Here is a 23,241-nt window from a genome sequence, read left to right on the forward strand (position 1 = left end):
GTAAATCTCTCTTCCCTTCCTTCCTTCCTTTCCAGCAACTTTTGAACTTTTGGAAGTAATATAACAAAGTGACTTGGCATGTGTCATCTTTTTTATAAGCTGCTAGACCCTACCCGGATGATTCCAGATGTCATTTCTGTCCCTATAAGAAAGATATATTGAAGTAACAAATGTTATCTATTTTTTCAATGTCAACAATTAAAATTTATCTAATCCTCGCAGCATTTTTTTTTTAAGCTTGGAAAATAAGTTGGAAGTGAGAACTTGTACATACTTATCGTGTGGTATAGATTTGTGGAGTACTTTCTAGAGCTTCGACTCCAGTAACTTTCACAAATGGAATGCACTTTTCAGCAAATACCATTGCACTTGTGACAAATAATTTGCATAGAAATGCAAACTTTAAATTGTGCCATTATTATTAAAGCAAGGTCTCACTGTTCTACACACATCATAATTTACAGAACAATAGTGATTTCCACACTTCTCAGCAAAGATATAGAGCAAAAATCCTTATAGGTGTTCTCACAGTAATATTTTATTTTTACAAAATGTATTTCTGTATATAGTATGTACTGAGACAAAGTAGATGAGATAATATCTTATTGGGCCAACTTCCCTTGATGCAAGGGACAAGCTTTCTAGTTTCACAGAGCTCTTCTTCAGGTCTGGAGAAGGTAACCAGAGTGTCTAAGCTAAATTTAAGGAGGGACAGATTAACTTTTAGGGTTTTTCACAAGCTGTAAGAGACCCCTTAAAATGAAATGGGCAATTAAGCATTAGCAGGCAGTAGGGTGTTACAACTTTTTGAAATAAGCCATAATACCAGTGTGTCTAAGTTCATGGTTCAGTGTCCAGCAGAGTTATGAATTTAAGTTCCTGGGCTCATCTTTTTAAGTGTTGTGCTAGCACTCTTGAGGATGAGGACTGAAAGATGAGATATGGAGTGATCACTTTGGGAAAATATCTGTGGACATAGCACCACTGCTACGATGATCAGTTTCTTCCACTCCCCCCACCCCAACTACACACACCCCTTTCAAGATCCATGTGTCTTACTGCCTTTCAACAACACGTGTGTGCATCAGATGTCCCAGCAACACCTATGTGGGTGAAACCAATCACTATGCTTTTGAATGAACTCTCCCATAAAATTGTTTAAAAATCACCGTATTACTTGTGGTTGAACATTTTTCACAAAGCAATCATTCCACACAGGATCTCGCAATCCTTGTCCTCCAAAAAAAACCTGCACAATACCTTAAAAGCCAACCTAAATTAATGGGAACTTAGTTATGACTCTGGACATGAAAAACCATGGGCTTAACAGACTCCCTGGTTTCATGGCTCATTACAACAATTTGTGATGCCCTACGACCTGTTAGCCTTAACGCCCACTTCATTTTAAGCGATGTCCTGCGAAGTGTGAACCCCCATGCTTAACGGTCCATTCCCACTGGCTTAGACACTGTGGTTATCTTTTTCAGACCTCAGGAAGAGCTCTGTGAAGCTCGATAGCTTGTCCCTTCCACCAACAGAAGTTGGTCCAATAAAAGACATTACCTCACCTACCTAGTCTTTCTCAGATCCTGGGACCAACACCGCTTCAGAAATACTGCAAACATATAGTATGTGCTATGAAGTATTTTCCTAAATCAAACTAAACTACAGTGGTCAATATGAAGTACATTTGTCACGTATTGTCTTGCAACAGATCTCCCATTCATGTGTGCAAACTGACAAGATTGGAACCACATTATTAAAATTCGTTAAATTCATATTTAGCTGGAAGTGCAACTAACCATGAAAGTCACTGTGAAAACTTCCCATTGCTTTCTGGAATATGACGGACAGGACTTGATGCTCCTTAATTTTCATTGAAGCCAGTCACATTTTTCTTCCTGTCAGTGCTGCAGAGCCAAAATACCTTCATACAGAGAAGTGATATTCTATTCTGCCTCAAGCATTAGCAGGTTATTCTGTGAGTAAATACATCTGTGTATTCCACTTGGGGGGGGGGGTGCACCAAGTGTACTGGGGTTGGAGGACTTTGCCTAGCAATATCTGTAGTGGGGTGCTGATTGCGCCTTGTGGCCCATAGCTTCTCCCCAGCTATATGAGGCAACAGTGCCCCAATCTCCCTCAGTTCCTTCTTACTTCCCATGGCTGGTGTCGGAGCTCTGTGGTTCTTACCTCGCTCCTCCATCTCTTCAGAGAGGCTCCTGCACCAGAGCATGAAATTGTAACACTCAGAACCTGAGGGCGACCTCCGATCTGATGAAGGCATCTGTGCTGAAGCAGGCCACGTGGCCTGTTTGAGCAAGTGCTACCTAAGACGAAGATCCCTCACTATCTGATTTGCAGATTGTTCACCAAATGGACGCAAACGCTGCTTCTTAACATCAGCTTCACCTGAGCACAGCAAGCACCACATGTGGGGATCACTTTTGGGGATTGCTCCCACACACAACGGACAATGTTTAAACCCCGGTGAGGGCATCACCAGGGAAATGTTTAAACTACAGCTAACACACACTAAATCTAACTAGCACTATACTAAGGGTACTAATTAACTATGCAGCTAGAAAAGTCACTAAAAATAGTCCTTCCATTGGCATCCACAAGGTGTTAACAGAATCCACAGCCAGACAGGCCAGTCCTGCTTTTTCTTGTCCGTGTATTCCCTAACTCCACCCCTTTTTGGAGGTGTGGTTAACAATTCCATCCTCCAGACATTTTAGCAAGGAAGACTGCTTTTTATTTAGGCAAGTGAACAGAGTCCTTTTTTACACTTCTTATGCAGAGAAATCATAAGAGTAATAGTAATCTTTATAGCCATGGATAAGAAGATGGTATGTTGCAAAAGGCAAAAATTAAGAAAAGTGGAAAAGAAATCATAGGATGCTAACATTTCAATCAGTGGGATTTTATTACTGGTGGATAGACTTCTCCACTGAAGAGCAGTCTTCAAAAACAGGAGAGGGATTGTTACATGTCCTTAGAGAGAAATGATGAAACCTTGAAGGCTATTTTTTTCTGTTGTGCATAAGACCTGCTTTCATTAGCCGTAATTTCAGTTGTTGCAGTGAGTGTATCTTATGTTGTCACAATCTGGATAAAATGGGAAAAAGAATAACGTACATGCATGTTTGGTAGTGATGTATGCTCTGGTAAGGAGCATGAGCCTTAAAGGATGGGTAGGACATTTCAGCCAAAAATAGTCAGGATGTAAATTCGCTAAGAGATTTCCTGAACAGGTTAGCAATTAGATCAGAGACCACCTCTGGAGGAGTACTGCCCAGTTTATATGCAGGTCTTGCTAATAGCCCATTTTTGAAAAAAAGTTGATCCCTAAAATTGTTTCACAAGCTGCATTCAGAACCCAAAATAAAAATTGCTGCGCATCTGCAGTTCCCACAGGTTGTATATTTCATATATGTAATATGGCAGGAAACAAGGTACTGCTTAATAAAGCACATTATATTTGTCTCTATCCATCACAAAAGGGAGTGTGTATGTGTAATATACGGAAGGCTTATGCTGAAGAGATTTGTGGCTCATTCTTAAATTGTAAGCTCTTTGAGGCAAGAACCATCTTTGTGTATAGTGCCTGGGATTTGGACCTCTGAGTACTACTGTAACAAAATAAATCCATAAGAGAGGTAGTAACTTCATGGTTAGAAATTTGTAAGGTTGCAATCTGGAGTGGTGCTGAAGCTTCAGTCACTATTGATTGGGTACTTTGACATCAGTAGAATATACATTGGGCTGCTAGGTTCCAAAAACTTCATAGACTTCTAGTTTAATAGAGATAAGGGAGTTAATCAAGTTCTAACTGTTAAAATGTCGGTCTTATGGCTCTTTGTTGGAACCTATCTATCTGATACTCCAAAACCAGAAATAAGTTCCTCCTGATTTGGATTGTTCATGCCAGGTCTCAGTGCCTACCCTAGTTTTAAAATAAAACATTTTACATATTGAATCGTATTAGACACCAAACCGCTGGAATGCTCAGCCTACCTAGACAAGGGTGTGTGGGCATGCATGCGCATATATAGCTAATGATGTAATGGGCCCTACTAGCAAGAACTGGGGTCAGCCCTCTGGTGGAATGCACAATAACTTCTTCACCTTGTGCTGCTGCACAGGAAGGTGCTCGGATTTTTGCCAGCATGTGAATCTGTACCTTGCTTGGGAGTGCCATGTCTAATATGCAACTTTGGCTAGTATGTCTCTAAATTTGAAGCCTCACTCCCTCTAGATGTTGCAATGGAAACCGAATATTTTACCACTGCCAGAGCCTTTATGATTGCTGCAAGGGGACAGGCCTTCAGTATGCTATTCCTGCTGCATCCTCTTGGCAGCTGAAAGGTGAAGGGAGTAAAAAAGAGGTCTTCAGTAGTTGTCTTCCCTCCCTTCTTCTGTTGTTCATAGTTTTTCCCCATCAGCACTTGCACTGTGAAATTGACATAAGTTTCATTGCTGCTTAAAGAACTATGAATAGCGAGAGTGAAACTAAGCAGTCTGGTTAACTTTTTCCGCTGCTTGGCTAAGATAGGAGCAGAATTGAAGGCACTGGAGACATTATTCTTCCCAAATCGGCAAAGAATAATGTATCAACCTTCCAAATGTTATCTTTGCAGTCATAAGTACTAGGAATGTCAACTTTCTTAATCTGAAAACTTAAATCCTGCAATTATTGATGTCTCAGGCTCCTATGTTCTTCAGGAAAACCTTTCATTTACCATTGGACACTTTGTGCACCCAAGCCCTGAAGAGATCTATCAGTATATGACTGTGAATTTTTTCAGTGGCTAACTACAGAGATTGGCACCATATACTAATAAGATACATCTTATCTGAAATGCTGCCCTAAATAGCTAACACTTGTAGGTAAACCTGTGGTCTTATTCTTACTGTATATGTATGTGTGTGTAATATAAAATATTTAGTTGCCGTGCGTGGTCCCAGGTTCTAACAGCTTTTGTTACTCCTTCACTGTACCCAACTTTATTAACCTGATGCTCACCTTATGTTTTCTTTAGCTTCCAACTCTTTTTTTCTTCTTCTTTTATAGGTATTTAATTAGTCAAGGAGCACATGTAGGAGCTGTTAATAGTGAAGGAGACACTCCATTAGATATTGCTGAGGAAGAGGCAATGGAAGAGCTGCTTCAAAATGAAGTAAATAGACAAGGTAATGTTGAATGTGGAAGTCTAGTATTATCTTTTAAACCTAAGTATGCTTTATGGGAAGTATTTTTAGAAAATAATGTTTGAAAGACATTTTTAGTGATTTTTATTTTTAAAAGAATTACAGTGAACCATATATACTGCTAAACATTACCTCCAAGGCATTGTTACAGCCCTGTCTAAGTTCACCCTTGTGGAACCAATACAGGCTGCTGTACTGGATCCAGTTTTTTTATCCCACATGCTTTTTAGTGTCCAAGTGGCTCTGAGCAGTGTCCAGACATTGTCGCTTGTTCTGACCTCTGACACAGTCCTGGGGCATAGACTTCCATTCTGATACCATTTTTTGGCATATGGGCCCTGTCACACAACTGCTGTAGGGTCCCAAGACCAGTGCTCAACCTCCCAAGTCTTCCCAGTACCTACGCATGTTCTCCCCAAAGGTCCACCAGCATGGGCATGCCAGTTTACCATTTAACTCTTTTGGGGACCATTATTATAGTTAACGTAAAGAATGCACAGGCTTTTTGGAAAGGATCTTCTTAAACACAAACATTTTATTCATAGAAAAGCGCCAGAGGTTTACTGATATATGAAAAACTAACACACACCTGAATGCAGACTCCTCCCTCCAGTGGTCTCACCACTGCTGAGAGTCTTCTGGATTTTGGGCAGTGTCCTTCAGCTGGTCAGTACCGTTTCTGCTCCCCCACGCCTCCTGCTTAGCTTTCTCATTTTGGAAGGTGTCTTTTTGCTAGAGAGCCTGTCCCTTTTAAAAGCAGGTTGTGACATCTTTTTCCTACTTCTCTTCTTATGCTAGGATTTTCTGTGTGCCAGCCCTGGAGTGGAATTGCTGGCAGAGGGTTGTTAAGTTAATGACTGTTGCTAACCTCCCTTGTCCCACTAGGGTAAGGCTATTCAACAGTCGATGACCTTCTAAGGATCAGATCCCTAGGTGCCAGTCCCACCTTTCCCTCCCAAACACAAGGAATGATGCAGTCTAACTTGACAGTTACAGTGAAGTACATAATCAAGGTGACACTCAAAATGGAGGCTGAAATAATGGTTTTTTCCACACAAAATCAGATAGGGGACACACACACGTGCGCACCCCCCCCCCACACACACACTCTCTCTCTCTCTCTCTGCCCACCCAAAGTCATGGGCAGTTTTTTCCTTTTTGTTTTTAAAGGGTACTTTCACTCATTCTAGTGTATGGTTCTCCATAACACTGAATTATACATGCCCACCTAGGGGATATTGTACACCTTTAGCTTCAAGATGTTATCTAAATAATCTCAAGTCACAATAAACTATGCAGTGACCCAAGTTCTGTCAGGATTAAATGGTTATGGTTGAATCTGCCTATTGTCCAAACCAGATACTGTTATTTACTGGTCAATAGGATGACATGATATGGAAGGGAAGAGGTCATCTAGGTACTAGTATGTAGTTATATTTCTAGAAACTTGGATCAAACATTTTGTAGTAACCAAATTTTAACTGTATGATTTGTACTCTGCTTCCCATGTAAAGGGACACCGAAGTAAATTGATAGTTTGCTGGCATATTGTACAAAAACCTCCTCTTTCACTTAATTTGGTAGAATACAATTTAAAAAAAAAAAAGTCTTGAAGGAGATATGAAGTGAGTTGTCTTCAGTTTGTGCCTCTTCATAATCTTCTGTGAAGCTGTTTTTTGATACATTTAACTTCACTAAAATGCCATCCTAATTGTCCTTAATACTACACTGAAATGTGAATAATCACACTCAATTTGGAAAATACCAAAATTAAAATCAAAAGATAAAATAAGAAACCATTTTGAGTTTCTTATACAAGCATTCTTATACATATGTATTACATATTTTCCAGTGACTCATAGATATTAAGGTCAGAAGGGACCATTATGATCATCTAGTCTGACCTCCTGCACAATGAAGGCCACAGAATCTCAGCCACCCAGTCCTGGAATAAACTTCTCATCTATGTCTGAGCTATTGAAGTCCTCAAATCATGGTTTAAAAACTTCAAGGTGCAGAGAATTCTCCAGCAAGTGACCTGTGCCCCATGCTACGGGGGAAGGTGAAAAACCTCCAAGGCCACTTCCAATCTGCCCTGGAGGAAAATTCCTTCCCAACCCCAGATATGGCGATCAGCTGAACCCTGAGCATGTGGGCAAGATTCACCAGTCAGATACCCAGGAAAGAATTCTCTGTAGTAACTCAGATCCCACCCCATCTAGCATTCCATCACAGACCATTGGGCCTATTTACCATGAATAGTTAAAGATCAATTAATTGCCAAAATCATGTTATCGCATCATACCATCTCCTCCATAAACTTATCGAGTTTAATCTTGAAGTCAGATAGGTCTTCTGCCCCCACTGCTTCCCTTGGAAGGCTATTCCAGAACTTCAGTCCTCTGATGGTGCTTAGCTTTGTGTCAGTAAATATTAGTTCCTGTTAACAATATAGTTTGAAACTAATTTTACAATTTAATAACTTAGATTAGTGATAATTTCAATATGCATACTGTATTCATAAACACAAAACATTTACACACTCTATCTCAGATATGAAATGTATTGAAAGCTTTCTGAGGCATCCAGCTTCACAAGGCAGGGAAGCATGTATATTTATTGATGCCTTAGGGAGCAAACAAATAATGGCTACTGGCAGGGGGATGGAACAATGAGGGTAGTTTGTTTATATTTTAACACAAAATATGCAATTGGACTGCTGTGGAGAGAGCCCAATTTCAGACTCTTCCTATTAAAAATGTATAGTCGATCCATTCACTAGCTCTGGGCAGCGGTAACAGATATTGGTAGCTATGGTGTACCTCAAATAAGCTCGGTCCATGAAGGTTGCCCTTCTGTGTAAACTTGCATTCCTGTTGGAAGAGAATCTCCCCATCCACATGCCTTAACTTTTTATGGTCCCTCACCCCCAGCTGAGCAAGGAAACATAATACATACCTAATTTAAAAAATATTAAGAAGTAATAATAGAAATACAGGGCTGGAAGGTACCTCTAGAGACATCTAGTCCTATTGTCTCTCCTCCCCCTGTGCTAAGGTAGGACCTAGTATACCTTATAATATTATTTATTAAAATCGTAGAATAAAACCAACCTTCTCTTGTCATTGACATAACCCCCAATGCTATTTGAGAAATCACCCCTCCACTAGCTTTTATATGATGGGACAAGGCTCTTTGTTCAAATGCATGAAGTTAGCTCTTGGAGACCCATGCTAGTAATAGCAAAACTGATGGCATGGCTCTGTCATGGTATAGTTAACATAACTTTTAAATATCTCTGTTTGTTGGAGACCAAGAACATTAGATCCTCATCTAGCTTGTGTATATTAAGATTACTAGTTACTAGATTACATAAGAAAGATGACTAGTTTCTGGTGAGGTCATTGCTTTTGAATGTTATGGTATAATTATTAATTTCTATCCTGAAGTGTTTAAAAAAATTTTCATACACAATTAAGGGACATTTTTATCCTGTGTTTCTGGGATTCCTGATTGGCACCTCTCTGATTAAATTCTGAAGAAAGTGATAAGGCAAACTTTAATATAAAACAACAACAAAGTTTCTAATCCTTATGGTGGTAAGGAAACTTCTGGATGTGAACTGATATACTGGTGTTTTTCCTGGATCTGCGACTGGCACACTTTAAGCACTGCATTGCAGACTTCAGTTTTCTCTGAGTCATTCCCTTGGATCCAGATTTGGTGGATATATGGGCTTCTTTCTAGCCAAGGTCTTGATTCTTGATTCCTGCCTTAACTGACTCTTGACTGTCTAGTACAGTTAACAGGTTGGCACATACTCCTTTTTTCCAGCTACTTGTGCAAGATTCCATGCTCCTATCTGCAGTGAACCACAGCAGAGCCAGCGGTAGACCAGGAAAGAGTTTGCGCCATGTAACTAGTCAGCTTTCCCCAACTACTATTTTTTGTGTCTGCATTTGCGTTCGATTCCTATAAGTATATTGAAACTTGTGCTGGGGACTTGGATCAAAATACAGCACACATCTTACGCAAAAAGGGACCTCACAGAGAGGCATTAAATTCACAAAGGTAAATAAATTGTGGGATGGAAGTATGTTTCATATATACATGACAGAGTATAGGCTGGTCGCACTACTATTACAGTATCAATCTGAGTTGATTTCAACTATGTTGAAATCCTATGTTAAATAGGAACCACCCAAGAAAAATCTGAGTAATTCTCAAATGCTATAGAACTTTTCTATTACTTAATCAACAAGACTAATCCCAAATAAAAAGCTAAAATTTGAGCCCAGAACAAAAAGAAGAATCTAAATGTGACTGAGGAAATGTATTCCTTCTAGCATTTAAAGCTAAAAATCCACATCTACCCCAAGTGTATGTTCACAAAGTGATCCAGATTAATTTTATTGATGTACAGATCCCATTGTGAGTGTCATAGGACATGAATTTGAAAAAGAATGGGATAATTGTGTTTCCTTAATTTTCTTTCCAAAGCAGGCCTGCTTTAGGCAGTCTTACTTTCTGGGGGAACTCTCCATCTAGTCAGGGAACTGTGCAGTCTAGAAAACCATGTTCAAGAGGGAGATAGGCATGATTCTCTGCCGAAGAGGGGTGACCACTTTGGAGCCAGAAACCTAAAAGTTTGGTACTCTGCTGGACCATGGAGGGGGAATACAGGTGAACTGTGACTGACATTCTCATACAGAAAAACTGTCACTGACCAGAACCAAATCTTGCCTGTTCCTGAGCCCTTGGGCAGGAGTAACTATGCAAGGCAAAATATCTATATTTTGTTGGAGAGAAGAAATACATAGCTTATATACATACCTATAATTATCATTTACATTGAAAGGTAAGTATACACCCCTCCGTCAAATAGAGATCGTCTCACTATTATATATTGCAGAATCATGGTGGTAATAGGGCATCTTTGACCACCTACCTCATCTGGCCTCTGCCCACCAGTTCATCTCCACAGCACTTACTCTAACATTCCAAAACTCATGAGCAGCTTCAAGCAGCATGATTCTTTTTATTTTAGCTGCAGCTGCTTGAAGCTGCTCATGATCATATATAATAGTGAGATCATAACTATATACCCCTCCGTCAAATAGAGATCTTTCAATGTAAATTATAATTATAGATGTGTATGTATTCTATTAGGGAGTATTTCAGTTAAATGCAATGTTTGACTCAACTTTGTTTATATGCATACGACTACTGTGTTTATATATAGAAACATTTATTATGTGAACGAAAAAGTGGGTTTATTTTTTGCATAGTGTACCCATAAAACATGTTTTTATATTGCTAGTGTGCTCTGAAACAGTGATTCAGCATTTCAATATTGTTTTCATAAAATGCTTGCCAAGCAGCATAATATTTTGTATCTACTTAAAAACTACTATATAAAACTTTTTTCTGAATAAAGTTTAAAGCATTTAGCCAATAATTTATGAATCTGTCCTTTGTATTAACAATTTTTGAATTGTTAGCCTACCTGAGGTAAAGTTTACAAGCATTTGTAAATTATCAAATGTTTTTGAGCAGAGAGGCACCACATCACCATCTATGGGCCATTTGGAGAAAGTATTTTACATGTCTGAGAAGCAGTGGGTTTGGTTTGGTTTATTTTACCTCCTCTGCACTCAGTATTGAGTTTTGAAAACAAAAGCAAAGAGGAAATTCCTTTTAAGGTAATCTAAAACATGTTTACAATTTACTTTCTGTACATATACTGGGGATATGGATTTGAAGTGTCTCTAAATCTTCTTCCTGTTCTAGGATGTGAAAAGTTCATCTCCCATTTTGGTGCCAGTTGTAACACAGGATGTTTTATATAAATTGGCACATTTTTCTGATTCTCACCCTTTTTCTTGTGTTTGACTGTGGAAATTTGATCATGTAAAGTTACTCTGTCCTGTTTGGTACACTTGTATCATAAATAATGTTCAAAGCTTTCAGTCTTCAGTCCTCTGTAGCCTGTACTCTCATGTGATTTACAGAAGTTTGTTAGGTGTACCAAGAAATGTCTAAAATTCTTTATCCTAATCGGCAAAAAACAGTTGTCAGTCCATGTTTAATCTGCAGTTGCTTTAATCTCCATGTATATAAGACTAACCTTGAGCAAGAAAAATATAGGCCTTTATGGGAAGTTTTTTCTTTTTTTAAATTATGTAGTTCCTCCCTCACTGTCACTGGGACCCTTCTGTTTTTGTTGTTGGGAAGAGTTCTTGGGCTCCTATCTAGCAAACATGAATGAGTAACTTTACACACCGGTGAACTCACTTTGCACACAGGGACTACTCAGTACAGAAAGTTTATCTTGTGCATCAGTGTTTGCAGGATAAGGGCTTTGGCATGTAGTTGTAAAAGGGGCAAGTGTGCAATGAATAATGAAACTTAAGTACCATGCCTGCAATAGTATTATCACCAGGAAAGAAAGTGTAATGTAAACAGAAGCTTAGTTAGACAAGTCTTTTCCAGATACCAGGATAAATTATTTGTATATCTATTCTTTGTAAACAAAACAAAGTAAAACTGACCAGATATTAGCACTGTTCTTTAAGATTTTAAAAATAATTCCTAGTGCCAAAATAAGAAATCAGACAAACATCATAGGCTGCCTACTATAGGTAATAGTAAAAGGATTACAACAGTTGCTGCCAAAAGAATATTAAGAACCAAATAGTCAAGAGTCAAATAAACAAAGGTGGAAAAACAAGCACATAGATTAAGAATGAAACAAAAATGGATGAACTGTGTCATACACTGAAAGAAAAGTGAATAAAAATTAATAATTTTAAAATTGTTTTTATTTAAATCAGTTTTATTTGAATTAAATACATTTATTTATTTTAAAACTGCTTTAAAATTAAATTTGAAATTATGACAAGCTGTGTTAAAGCCTAAATTAACAAGAATCTGTTTAAATAATTTAAATTAAATGAAGTGTGTTGCATCAGGGAGCACTTCTATTTTAATGAGGGTGCTACTATTTTATTTATTTTCAGAACCAATGGGAAAACATCTTTGACTTTTTTGAAGGCAACTCAAGTTTCATAAATGTTACAATGTCATGTAGTGCATTAAGCATCTACATTATTTTTGGTCTTTACAATGGAACTAATGGTGGTATTTACACTTTTCCAAATGTCATTACTTTCAGAGTCTGTCGTGAAATAGACTTTTGCCTTAACTACTTGCATTGGTCATTTTCTAAACAGTGGGTCCTGACCTCCAGTGGGTCATGGGAAGGTTCCAAATGGGCTGCCCCATCCAGGTCTGGATTAGCCCATCACTGGGCCCTGGCCAAGGCAAACATACATTTCCCCTGGCTGGGGAGAGGGCTGGGGGGACGGGTTGGTTTGGGGAGTGAGCCCGTAGAAGTGGTTCCTGTCCCACAGGACTAGTCATGTTAGTGTTCCCATGACTATAAATCTGTACAGAGATGAAATTTTACTAGTCTAATAATTATAAGGCAAGAACAGGAAGCTTAGATCAATAATATAATAATATTGTGCCTCTCCTCCAGAAGATTGCCAAGCACTTTACACACAGACTATTACAAACTACAAATTCTTTTTTTATGTTTTACTTTCTTTCAGACTTCGGGTTAATAGTGAACACTCAATAAAAACAAATAATTTTATAAACTCTTGCATATATATTTAATGGTTTAGTGAAGGAAGAATTGTGAAAGCGTCTTTCTTGCAGCTATTTTAAATCTGTATGTAAATTGTTACATTGATCTATCCCTGTAGTATCTGGTATCAGAGTGGTAGCCATGTTAGTCTGTATCAGCAAACAAAATGAGTTGCAGTGGAAGCACGAGTCTCCATGAGAGACAACATGGAGAAATTCGCTATCGAGACAAGCAGGAGAGCAGAGTGGCAGTGGAAATGGTGGTTCAATGACAACAGTTAGCAGTCCTATCTGCTTAAAGCAGTATGGTACCCACATGGAAAAAAGGCGCGAAACGATTGTCTGCAGTTGCTTTCACGGAGGGAGGAGCGAGCGACTGACAACTTGTACCCAAAACTACCCGCAACGATGTTTTTGCCCACCAGGCATTGGGAGCTTAACCCAGAATTCCAATGGGTGGCGGAGACTGCGGGAACTGTGGGATAGCTATCCACAGTGCAACACTCCGAAAGTCGACGCTAGCCTTGGTACTGAGGACGCACTCCACCAACTTAATGCGCTTAGTGGGGACACACAAAATTGCTTTCCAAAAGTTGACTTCTGTAAATTCGACCTAATTTCATAGTGTAGACATACTAATAGAGACTAACAAATTTATTTGGGCATAAGCTTCTGTGGGCTAAAACCCACTTCATTGGATGCATGCAGTGGAAAATATAGTAGGGAAGAGCTATATACACAGAGAACATGAAAAAATAGGTGTTGTCATACCAACTGTAATGATACTAATCAATTAAGGTGGGCATTATCAGCAGGAGAAAAATAAACTTTTGTAGTGATAATCAGGATGGCCCATTTCAAACAGTTGACAAGAAGGTGTGAGTAACAGTAGGGAAAAATTAGCATGGGGAAATAAATTTTACTTTGGGAAATGACCCATCTACTCCCAGTCTTTATTCAAGCCTAATTTAATGGTGTTCAGTTTGCAAATTAATTCCAATTCTGCAGTTTCTTGTTGAAGTCTGTTTTTGAAGGGTTTTTTGTTGGAGAATTGCGACTTTTAGGTCTGAAATTGACTGATCAGGGAGTTTAAGTGTTCTCTGATTGGTTTTTGAATGTTATAATTCTTGATGTCTGATATGTGTCTATTTATTCTTTTGCGTAGCAATTGTCCGGTTTGGCCAATGTACATGGCAGAGGGGCATTTCTGGCACATGATGGCATATATATATTTGATAACCCCTCAGATATCTTATTTACTTTGAATTATCCAGAATTTTACTGGATCCAGGACTGATGTTCATGAGCATGTTTCTTATCCACATAGGCTTGAGAGGTATTGTAGGAGCTCCAAGGGTGGAACCTGCTCTGGGAATATAGATACTTGGCCTAGTAGGAACTGGGTATTGCAGCACACCTTCAAACCCCTACACAGTCCAGTGATACCATCACGCTATGCATTTTACAACTTAAAACTCAGATATTTTAAATTTCTGCTGATTGTTGTTTTATACCATTGTCCCTACCCTTCTCTCCCATAATCCCTTTGTTTCTAGATTCACCAACTCCAGTCGTTGTCCCTCCTCTTTTCTTTTCCTTTCTGCATCTTTGCCCCCACACCCCAACCTTGGCATAAATTGAAGAGTAGTATTCAGAATTTTTCATTAAGCCCCCACCCCTGATCCAGGTACTCTGGAATTTACCTGCTTAGTGCACCTAACCGTGCCTCTGCCCCACCCATATATTGGAATTGATCAAGATAAGTCTGGGGCAAGACAAAATGGGAAACATACCAAAAGTGTTGAAGAAGCAAGAAAAATGGCAAGAAAGATGAAGTGCTGTCCTGGAAAAATGATTAGGATAACTTTTCAATGAAAGATGCTGTGAAGGCAAGGGAAGGAAACTTGAATGAAAACAATAGAGACAAATGTGGAAAGCAGAGGCAGCAAACAAATGGCTTAAACTAAGAAGAGTTAGGCAATGAGCAAAGCACCTATGTGTTTTGGGAGAGCAAGGAGCTGTGCAGGGATTATACCTCTCATGTTGGGAAAGAGGATAACTGACCAACTTCTGCTCCCCTTCCTACCCGGAAGAGAAGTGAATATGGGGGACCCCTTCATGGGGTTGGGGTGAGAGAGGAGAAGCTCAATGTTCATCAAGTGCTACCTAGATAAAGCTGCTGCTGCAGGTGGAGGAGAACAAGAAGATTTTTGACAGGGTTTGGGTGAGGTGGATAAAAATAAATGATTTACAAATAAATAAAAATGGATTTTTTATTTATATTGGGTTTGTTTATTTAAATACAGACTTTTATTTTTTTTAAAAAATCTTTTTACTTTCAATTTGGAATTGGCAAGCTATGTTAAGACCTAAACTTATTTATAGTCTATTTTTGTATATTTAATTTAAATGATTTTAATAACATTAAGAAGTACATGTTTGCTGCCCAGTTTTAATCAAGGTCTTAGAAGTCAGTTCTTAAGCACTTAGAACCAGAGTTGGTTGCAATACTAGATCAGCTTTTGAAAGCAGTAGTCTTTTCTGGTAGATGAACTATTTCTAAAATCTTGAAGGACAGGTGACCAGAAACAATCAGTTCAGTTCACTAACTATAGATACTACTTCCTTTGTTTAATAAATCTATTAGTTCTAAATGTAAAACATGTTTTGATAAACTTTTTTCTTAAGTATTCAACACATTAAAGTAGTTTTATTTAATAAAAAAGATTACAACGCTGTTTGTGCATTTGAAATTGAATTTGAATTTCCATCCAAATAGAGCTTGCCACAAATCACAAGTAAAAATTTAATTTAGTAAAAAGTTAAATTATATAATTGCTTAAATAAATGTATATAGATGTAGTGTAGACATAGCCTCTACATCGGCAGAATTTATGTCACTAAGAGGTGTGAATAAGCCACCCCCTGAGAAACATAAGTTACATCAACATAAGCGCCGGTGTGGCTAGCTTCTCCCAGTGACATAGCTTCTGTCGCTTGGGGAGGTGGTTTTATTATGACGACAGGAGGGCTCTCTCCCGCTGACGTAGAGCATCTTTACCAGGCGCGCTGCAGCAATGCAACTGTATTGATTACTCCTGAGGGCATTAAAAATTCTGCGCAAAGTATTTTAAAATTCTGCAAGTTTTATTTGTCAATAAATCAATGTAGAAGCTCCAGCATGGCAATGCGGAGCACAGGCAACTGACTGCACGAAGGTGGAAGATCACCCCGCAGCCCCCCCTCCCCCAGGACACGGACTCAGCGGAGAGGCTGCACCCGACCCTGACACAGCACAAGGCTTGGGCCTGCCCCAGAAACACCCTGGGGCCATCGGGGGGGGGGGTCCTGGATGCACAGAGGTTCATTGGGGGGTTCCAGGTACAGGGGCAATGGACTCTGCAGGGGCTTCCAGGTGAAGGTTGTTGGGGATCAGCAGAGAGGTCTAGGTCCTGGGGAAGTGGGGCTTGGTGTGTGTGGGGGGTCTGGGTGCAGCTAGTTGGTGCACAGCATGGGGGTCTGGATGTGGGGCTCAGGGTGGTGCAGGGGGTGGTGCATCAGGGTGGGGGGTTGAGTGCAGGTTGCTCGGGGGGGGCGTGGTCTGGGTGCAGGGGGCTCCAGATGCGGGGGGTGGGGTTTGGGTATGGAGGGCTAGGGGAGTTCTGGATTACCAGATGTGGCTTGGCAGGGGTGCCTTGGCATGGGAGGTCTGGATGTACAGGGGTTGGGTGGATGGGGAAGCAGCTCTCCATATAATCCCCCTCCCGCCACAGCTGAGGAGTGATGGGGGCAGGAAGCAGGGGAGAATGCTGAGTTTCCTGTAGCTTGGGGAGGTTTCTGGTGGCGGGTCTGACACAGCCCAGCCAGTCCTTGCAGGGGAAGAGGAAGGTCCCGTCCCTTCCTGCCTCCAGCCCAGCCAGGAGTTAGCAGCTGATCCTGGCTCATGGTAGGAGCCACTGGCTGAGGTATCTCCAGCCCCTTGGTGATTTACCTCTCCGCTGTCTGCTCTGGGTGCCTGAAATGTTGTACCTGCTCTGCTAGGGAGTGTTGCGTGACTGCTCTTGCAGCTTCCCTTTGCATCCCTATCAGAAAGTCACTTTTCTGCGGAGAAGCATAGAAATCTGCGGGGGACATGAATTCTGCACACATGCAGTGGTGTGGAATTCCCCAGGGCTAATTTGATGCTGTTGCAGTGCTGTACATGTAGACATGTCCATAGTGTATCCTCTTGATTAGCAAAAGGAAATACCATAAAAGGGCTATATTTAGTTGCAAATCAACATGTGTTAATGGTTCCCAACCAGTGGCAATCAGCCGTTCTTTAGGACAATAACTAAAAAGTACAAATGCAAAATATGATTAAAATTGATGATTTAAACCAGTGTTTCATGTTTGCTGATTTAAATCGTTTTGTTTTAAATCAGTCCACCCTGGGTCTGGTGGTATATACAGGATGTCCTTTATTTCCTTTTCCCCCCCGACTTCTTTCAGAAATGGAGGCATTCTAAACTTCCCACCACGGCACTGTCTCTTGTGTGTACACATAGCCTGTAAATTTTAGCTTCTTGGCTAAGTAGGTTTTCTGTGAACCTTTTGAGTTATGTATTATTGTGGTTTTGACCAGACTTTATGTTCAGCATTCTTTTATAAAGGATTAATAAATCTTTGGTGTTTTAGTCAATAATTAGTTATGTCCAAAAGTTCAGTAGGCTCCTTATAAATGATCTATAATACGTTCTACTGATGTGTTTATAATCATTTATAACACACACTATTCCTGTCAGCAACATCTGTAATTTGTTAGCCTTTTATAAAGTATTAATAAAAATACTCTTAATATTGGTGTCATCAAAGACTTCTCATTCAAACAAGAATCTTTTTCAACCCATTATCTCTTTCAACATGATTCTGCAATTAAGTTAAAACTTGATTTCTATATTAGTTGCCATGGAAATATCAAATTTAACGTAACTTCACTGCAGGATGAAAGCAAAGAGAAAACTGTGTTGCTGAAATGCTTTTTGAAACACATTGTAGATTGTTAGAGAAGGAGGTATAGAAAACAGCATGTTGCCATATATACTGTCATAAAACAAATTACCATGTTGTCCACTTGTGGTCATTAAAAGCCACATGGCGATTTTTGCAAAAACAGATGTTTAACTTTGGTGTCCTGTATTTGGGTAATTACATTCAATCCATCTAAAATCCCTGCGCAGTTTGGATTTAGACATGGAGTAGTATTCTTTTTCTGTTTTTTTCATTATTGTGTACTGTTGTAGCTCAAACAGCCCAAGTTCTCTGTTACAGGTCAACCAATTTTGATTTGAGCTTTTGATAACCACACTTCCTCGAGCTGTTTTTCCCTGTGTATTGCTCTCAGCTGTCCTCGAGTCCAGTTCTCCCATTCAGCATAAATAGCAGACTCTTGCTTAGCTACAGCCCCCATCTATTTCCTGTTCACTATTATAGTTTTCTATACTCCCCTTACTGTAGCTAGTCAATTAAAATGCTTGTGCTGTGTGCTTCCTACTTACATGGGGAGTATGATACTGGCCTCCTTTGTAAAGTGCTTTGACATCTATTTGTGAAAAATGCTGTAGAAGAGATTGGTAACATTCTCACGTTAACACTTCAGCATCATTTTATCAACTTTATACTCTTAAATTGCTTTGTTGAACTTTTATTGCTCTTTCTTGTCTGCCCTTCCTTATAAAGTACCACAAACTGTTTTCTATAAGAGATGCTACATACAGTCTTTGGTAAAACTTGTATTCTGAGAATTCTGAGGTAAAAGTTCATGATATACTCTTGCTGTTTATCCTGCAAGCTTTTTTCCAAGGCTAGATTACCAGGGTGAAAATCATTATTTCACAAAGAGACGCTAGAAACTACTTTTTACGAAAGGTTCTTTGGAAAACAGCAATAACTCTAAAAATGTCTTAATTGCGGGAAACACACTTTTCAGCAGCCATTGCTTATGTCTTTGCACACATAATTGGAACCCCTCAGCCACCCCCTCACCTTGTTTTTTCAACCTTTATCACAAGCTGCATGATTTAGGAAATAACGTTACATTATTTGAGATGTAGTAGTATGATAGCTTGACAAAATTAATCATTAATCTTTTTCTATTTAATAGTGACCACTGTAGTAGTCATTAAATTTTCATGGTCATTAATTTACACTCCCCATGTAAATTAATAATAAAGTTAAAAGGCCAGTTTTTAGTCAGTCTCTGAAAATCATCCTAGAGGATTTGCATGTAAAAAATACAAAATGGATGTGCCCACACTTTCTCAGGGCTTATTTCAAAAGATCCATTTAACATTTGCCCCCAATACATTAATGATATTGTTTAGCCAGTGTTTTTATTGCCACATGCAAGGAATGTGCAGGAATTATCAGTTAATGATGACCTTATGTTTGAAATGAAACGATTCTTTTTCTCAATTAGGGGTTGATATAGAGGCAGCTAGAAAAGAAGAAGAACGGATAATGCTTAGAGATGCAAGACAGTGGCTTAACAGTGGCCGTATAAACGATGTCAGGCATGCAAAATCTGGAGGTACAGCACTTCATGTAGCTGCTGCTAAAGGGTATACAGAAGTTTTAAAGTAAGTATTATTTCTAAATGGTAGATTTTTTTTTTCCATGTCTCCAAGCTTGTCCAGATGTTAGTGTAAAATAACTTGGCCTTAATATGATTGAAAGTTTTTGGATTGCATCCTGGAACCTTGTGATCTTTAGAATTACCTGTTTCTCACAGTTATGTTTCCTGTTTTCAACTAATGTGGAAACTTTACATAGTGTCATGAACTTTACTTGAGTTATTCAAAACTTAACAGTATTGTACATATTGAATTTGAATCCTCAATGTCACTATGGCAAAAATATCCATATTTCTGAAGTATATTTTGGCTTAATATATTAAGGAGAAAGGATACCTTTCTTTAATGCAGGTTATCTTTGGGATAATACACCTGGTTTAAAACCATCATTTACTGTGCTGTTTTTATGCAGTAAAAGTAGTCCAGACTAAAGCTATCCAGGTTTGAGAGAAGAAAATTAGTAATTTTATTCCGAAACTTGAAGGATTACTTAGGGAAAGGCTTTAAAAGATGTATCATTATCAACATCTCAATTTTTTTCCTACAAACATTCAGACTTCTCTTATCGTCTAATTCAGTGGTGCCCAACCTTATTATACAGGATGGCCACATAAACCTAAGCACAACATTTGTGTGGGCCAAACAGATTCTACATATTTTAATGGGTTTCAGAGTAACAGCCGTGTTAGTCTGTATTCGCAAAAAGAAAAGGAGTACTTGTGGCACCTTAGAGACTAACCAATTTATTTGAACATAAGCTTTCGTGAGCTACAGCTCACTTCATCGGATGCATACAGTTTATGCATCCGATGAAATGAGCTGTAGCTCACGAAAGCTTATGCTCAAATAAATTGGTTAGTCTCTAAGGTGCCACAAGTACTCCTTTTCTTTTTACATATTTTAATAAAATTTAAAGTCACCTGTATGGATTTATATTTTAAGCTCATCTTGTGTTCAGAAATATACAGATCTCATTTTGGGACCAATAGTTTTAGAAATCTTGAAGAAAATATATGGAATAAAATAAATATTGCATAGTCCTAGAGGATAAGGTAAAACAGATTCAGGTTAAAAAAAAAAAGATATCAATATTTTATCATAAGGAAAGCAGTTAGCTCACATGCCTTATCAATATTTTTTAAATAGAAATGTGAATGACAAAATGAATTTGAGATTTTGTATTCATTTAATTAAAACTTGACAGATAGTGAATCCCTAATGCAAGTCCCTGTTTTTAGGGTGTTTGAAATATCTGCTTTATGCACCAAGGTGAATTGTGTATTCACAGGGCTATGGAGTTCGTTTTTCTTAAAGTTACTAGTTGACTACTTTAAATTTAAAATTTCTGCTGTCCATTGAGACTACAATATATATTCTGTAAATTTATAGTTTTGAAATACATGAAGAGGACTCTCCAAGAACCTAGCTGCTTATATTTTGTACCATTGATCTGTCTACCTCTGACATACCTATTTTGACAGGAAGTGAAATCCCTTCTCTTTAATTGTAATGAAAATGCCTAGGCCCTGGTTTTCACTAAGGTGGCTTATGCACCACTCTGGCAATGTAAATTGGCCTTAAAGTGAATATAAATGTACTTTACTGCTCCTGCACTGGCAGAGCAGTAAGGTACCTTAAAGTGAACATAAATGAGTGTCCCTCAATGAATAAACTTCATTACTTCTGACACTGTAAAGCCTTGTCTACGTAGGGAAATTGACCTGCAGAACTATAGCAGTATAACTATATTGTGATATCTATGCTGTTATAACTCCCCATTGGGGACAGTCCATTCTGAAATAAAAGTGATTTTTTTCGTATAGCAGAACAATATAAACTATACTGAAAAAATCACTTTTCATTCCAGAACAGTGACATAATTACACTGTTGTAGTTGTGCCAGTTTCTCCATGTAGACATGCCCTTATATTAGACTTCTTTGCAGTAAGAAGATTCTGTGCTATGTGCATAATTTTGAAACCATGACTTATTAAGATATCTCTACACATGAACAGTTGATCTTCTGGTCGATAAAAATATATATTTAGTACGCAGACTCAAAGTGTATACCTGCCAAATATTCTTGTTTGTTAGCTTACTTAAATGCCATGTAATCTTAACTAAATTATTAACTCAGAGTACTTTACAACTAAATATTCTCCCCCATCCTACACTCCCAACATGGATTGTTAAATGTTGCTTTAGGAAAAAACCCTAATGTACTTTCAATAGGAAAAAAAAAAAAAAAGGGTTTTGTTCAGGTAATACCTTGATATCTGCAGCCAAATAGTGTTTGCCAGCCTTGTTTTTTAAGAGCCATTATTTATGGAAATTATGTTGGATAAATAATTATTTTTCTTTTTCTCCAAATATGCTAACTACCTTTTGCAGGTTTATGATACATTTATACCCTTCCTCTTGTGTGCAAACGAATGTTTCTTCAACAGCTAGACCGTGTCTCTGCATCAATCCTTTTAAAAGTTGAATCGTTGGAAGATGCCTGTGTTAGAACACTTGACACTTTCATTAATCTTGTGGTGTATATGATCTCTCTTGCACTTGCTCACACACAGACTCTCACACCCATATTCCTAAGGAATCATTCTGGGAAGTATTGGCTGATTGTTTTTGGTTCTTGAACTATGAAATCAGTAATGCTGAACTTCAGCTGAAGGAAGAAAAGGAGTATTTGTGGCACCTTAGAGACTAACAAATTTATTAGACCATAAGCTTTCGTGAGCTCCAGCTCACTTCATCGGATGGGACATTGTTGATTTGAGAGGTCCCGCACTCTCTGAGAAGAGCTTCACTGATTCATCTAAGCACTATTCTGCCACAGCACTAGCCATGTGTGATCTTAAAGGGATGACATCAGCTCAAAAAATTAATTCAAAAATAGTTTCAGGTAGTTTACCTGTAAGAAGGTGTGTCTGATAATTTTTGAGCTTTTACAGTCATATTGTCCTAATTAAAAAAACGCTTCTGTCCCCTGTTCCTGTGTAAAAGACTCTCGCCAAGAGGGAGAACTGTCTGATGATATATAAAATGTTAAATGCATGAGGACAAAACAGACTGGAAAAACAAACTTCTGAATTTCTTTGTTGTAGTAATCTTGGGAATAGTAATGATTGAAAATATTTCTTGGGAAGATATGGTTTATTTTTTTTAATTGAGTCTTACTTTTAACATAGACTTACCATTACCTCTGTGTATGAGAAGTGAATTGAAGGCAAGAAAAATTTAAAACTGTTTAAAATAATTTATCACTTAGTGGCAGTTTAATTATTACTGTCAGTGGTATTCTAGATCTAATTCTTCTAATTCCTTTAGGCTTTTAATACAGGCTGGCTATGATGTAAATATTAAAGATTATGATGGCTGGACACCACTTCATGCTGCTGCTCACTGGGGTAAAGAAGAAGCATGTCGAATTTTAGTGGAAAACCTGTGTGATACGGAGACTGTCAACAAAGTGGTAGGATTTTTATGTAATCCTTGTCAAGATGCAAAGTTCTGGTCTCTAAAGTGACTTTAGAAGCCAGGGTAAGAACAGTAGTAATAATGTGCCATTCCTGTACATGGCACTTTCTGTAATGCATGTTTTGCGAGAACCAGCATGTTTGTGTGTTAAGATTTTTTTTTTAATTTTTTGTTTTCTAAATTGACTTGTAGATGGCTGACTCAACTTTGTACTGAGTTTTCAACAATTGCCCCATATGCTCTGCTATTTTTCTTTGAAAATTAAATTTGAAATAAAACTAGTGAG

The 23,241-nt window shown here is 38.5% G+C and overlaps 1 protein-coding gene across 3 annotated transcripts in view; it reads left to right on the forward strand.

The window, feature by feature from the left end:
* Nucleotides 1-23,241, forward strand: part of PPP1R12A (protein phosphatase 1 regulatory subunit 12A) — a 214,819-nt gene that overhangs the window by 103,601 nt on the left and 87,977 nt on the right. For all 3 annotated transcript variants that reach the window (XM_075124336.1, XM_075124334.1, XM_075124335.1), the window contains exons 3-5: nt 5,078-5,196; nt 19,322-19,481; nt 22,806-22,950. In XM_075124336.1, coding sequence (XP_074980437.1) covers nt 5,078-5,196; nt 19,322-19,481; nt 22,806-22,950 — 424 coding nt within the window. The remainder of the gene's footprint in view (nt 1-5,077; nt 5,197-19,321; nt 19,482-22,805; nt 22,951-23,241) is intronic.

Source organism: Caretta caretta, chromosome 1 (assembly GCF_965140235.1).
Source record: "Caretta caretta isolate rCarCar2 chromosome 1, rCarCar1.hap1, whole genome shotgun sequence".
Taxonomy (NCBI): Eukaryota; Metazoa; Chordata; order Testudines; family Cheloniidae; genus Caretta; species Caretta caretta.